The sequence below is a fragment of the Cornus florida genome, unplaced genomic scaffold (genome assembly GCF_030987335.1).
Source record: "Cornus florida cultivar Cherokee Brave unplaced genomic scaffold, ASM3098733v1 CherokeeBrave_3.0.0_Hap2_Chr09, whole genome shotgun sequence".
Lineage (NCBI taxonomy): Eukaryota > Viridiplantae > Streptophyta > Magnoliopsida > Cornales > Cornaceae > Cornus > Cornus florida.
This window is the reverse complement of record NW_026775579.1, coordinates 58,374,020-58,377,124: the sequence shown is the minus strand read 5'-3', so window position 1 is coordinate 58,377,124 and position 3,105 is coordinate 58,374,020. Positions and strand designations below refer to the sequence as shown.

General features: G+C 35.5%; 1 protein-coding gene across 1 annotated transcript; it reads left to right on the top strand.

Moving 5' to 3' along the window:
- The first annotated feature begins 590 nt into the window (after window positions 1–590).
- LOC132273303 (transcription factor RAX3-like) lies at window positions 591–1,973 on the top strand. The gene is made up of 3 exons (XM_059774290.1): window positions 591–726; window positions 899–1,028; window positions 1,160–1,973. The coding sequence occupies exons 1-3, from the start codon at window positions 591–593 to the stop codon at window positions 1,923–1,925; spliced, it is 1,032 nt and encodes a 343-aa protein (XP_059630273.1). The 3' UTR covers window positions 1,926–1,973.
- Window positions 1,974–3,105: the final 1,132 nt, after the last annotated feature.

Below are 3,105 nucleotides of genomic sequence, written 5' to 3'. Positions count from 1 at the left end.
CATATAAATATGGATAGACTATATATCTCTCATCTACTCTAGAAACTAATTATTATACGTTAATTAATATATTTGACTAAAGAGTCAGAACTATCGGACTCACCACAATATGTGTCAATGTATTTTCCAATGGGAGTTGGGAATTTAGGATTATTGGACTTACATTTCCAATGATACCAACAGTAGTGATACGCCTATATATATATATATATATATATATATATATATATATATATAATTAAGGATTCTAGAATGAGAAAGACAAACAGAAAAAACCTTGGTCTTCTATGCATTTTGATTCGTTAGAATTTTCTAATACAAGGATTCTCATCTTTATGCCATACCCCATTTTAAATTATATGGCTGTTCCGGTGACTATGTTCTTCCTTTTCCACTTATTTTAACTTCTCTCTCCTCTGTCCTCTCTCTCTCTCTCTCTCTCTCTTCCTCCCCTCCCCCCTCTCTCTCTTTCTCTCTCAAACTAGAAGAGAGCAGTCAGCACTCTCTCTCTCTCACTCCCTCTCTCTCTCTCTCAAGAAACTAGAAGAGAGAAGTCTGCACCGAGATCGATCACAACATCGTGGAAAAAAATGGGTAGAGCTCCTTGCTGTGACAAAGCAAACGTGAAGAAAGGGCCATGGTCACCGGAAGAAGATGCTAAGCTGAAGTCGTATATAGAGCAGCATGGCACCGGTGGCAACTGGATTGCTTTACCTCAAAAGATTGGTACTGAGCACAAAAACTAGCTAGCTAGGATTACATCTATTTCAGTCTTTGATCTTCTTGTTTTTCTTTTTTTTTCTTCTTTATTTATATTGAATATTAGATCGAATTAAACTTGATTGAAGTTCCTTCTAATTTCTGACGCCATACAATATGAGTGTTGTTTCTGAATTAGGCCTTAAAAGATGCGGTAAGAGCTGTCGCCTTAGGTGGTTGAATTATCTCCGCCCAAATATCAAGCATGGAGGATTCTCAGAAGAAGAAGATAACATAATTTGCAGCCTCTATATGAGTATTGGAAGCAGGTAATTAAGTGGCATGGCTAATGATGCATAATTATCTTAATTATTACCTAATTAGGTTTAAGCAAGATCCAACAATATTTAGTGCCCTAGTTTACATGTTTTAACTAAAAACCTTCCCTTTGCATGAATAGGTGGTCTATAATTGCAGCACAATTACCTGGAAGAACTGATAATGATATCAAGAATTACTGGAATACGAGGCTGAAGAAGAAGCTACTCGGTAAGCAGCGCAAAGAACAAGCAGCACGTAGAAGTAGCTGCGCGAAGCAAGAGGCACGGAAAGGGGTTGAGAATTCTATGGTTGTCAATGATAATGGTAACCAGACCGCGTACTGGCCAGAGCTTCCGGTGCTGGCACCTATACCCTACTCAACCCACGAATCGCGTTTCAATGATATTACTTCTATCAGAAAATTGCTTATCAAACTTGGGGGAAGATTTTCTGATGATGATCAATTCATTCACAATGGGCTAGACTTTCATCAGCTCCCTATGGATGTTTCATCATCCAATATTCAAACACCATTTGAACACTCCATCAATTCTCTCTCTTCTATTCCCATGGATGTCTTGAGCACACCTACTTCTGAATTGGAAAACACCCAATACAACATAGATGGGGCAGGCTTGCATATATTGCCAGGACAAAGCAGTTTTCCAGCTGTTTTTGAGGAAATGACACTTAACAACCCACACAAATTAGATGGGATGGAGTTACTATATGAGGGCATTGTCGATAACAGAGCCGGCACTTCTTGTGGGGAAAGCACTGATTGGGTTGGGACAAGCTCCCTGGTTTTCCCTCCTTTCTCTTCCAACTATGAAGGTGGTCATCTTCAACAAGAAATGTTGCAGGAATGTGCTTTTGGTAAGTTGAGGTACCCCAGCCAGGAATAATGGTATTGTACACTGATGATTTTAATCTGTGCTACTAATGGAGGTGGTTTCTGCAAATTATTGGTTAAAACCCTAAAAAACTCGTAATTTGTTTGCTTTGCTACTTTGATTTCTTCTTAATTTGCTATAATATTGGAGGCTGTAATTAATGTTTATATCTAATTTGTCTAATGAGGTTTTATATTTTGATGGTCTAGAAAATCTTATGTTAATGTTGAATTAGGGGATCATAGGAGCTTGAAATGCTAAAATATAAAACGAAAATGAAATTAAGTTGATTGGTTCATCAACTGAGCATATTGAGTGAAGACATTTTTAGCTATGTTATTGTTTCTGCTGACTGATCTGATGAAGAACTATATTCTTGGTAGAATTTTTTACTAATAAAAGTTACATACTTGTTTAAATTCTTTAGCACATAAATTATCTGAGTCTGTCATAAAGTTTCTTGGAATCCCCAAAAAAAATGCACCTGGTATAACAGATTCCTTTATAACATTTTGGATACTACTTGCTGGGCTCTAGTAAGTAGGGTATTTTGCAGATCTGCTCCATTACTTTAGTGCTAACCATATCTGCGAAAACGCATCGTCATTTTAATCTATTTTAGCTAGTTTTGATTCAATCAAAAGAAACTTGAACTGCTTGATCTTTTTAATATGATTAATTAACCAGATCCTAGAATCACAGCTTGGATGTCTATGAATGTGTTTGTTGATGTGCTTCTTGCTTCTTCGTTATCAGTTTCTAGGGTCATGGAAATTCTTGTTTCTCATTACCAAAAATGAACAAGTGCAAGGTATATAAACATGAGGTCTAGAATTCATAAGTTCATTTGTTTATCATTTAAGTGTCAAATTTTCTATTCTTAGATTGAGGGATCTAGACTTGGCTCTTAGGTTCATCAATTTCTAATGAAACTTGCTTGTATTTTGAGTAGCATCACTATCAACGTAACAGTCAATGGAAGTCATTTATCTTTGCTTAAGATAATGAAAAAAATTAAGTCAATAGTCCCCATTAATTAACTAAAGACTAGCTAGGAATTAAATTTTAGACATTGATTATCACAAGTAATATATATATATATATATATATATATATATATATATATATATATTTGACAACAGTTTCTGATTTTGATAATGCACTCGGATATATATAGTCTCAATCCTAAAAA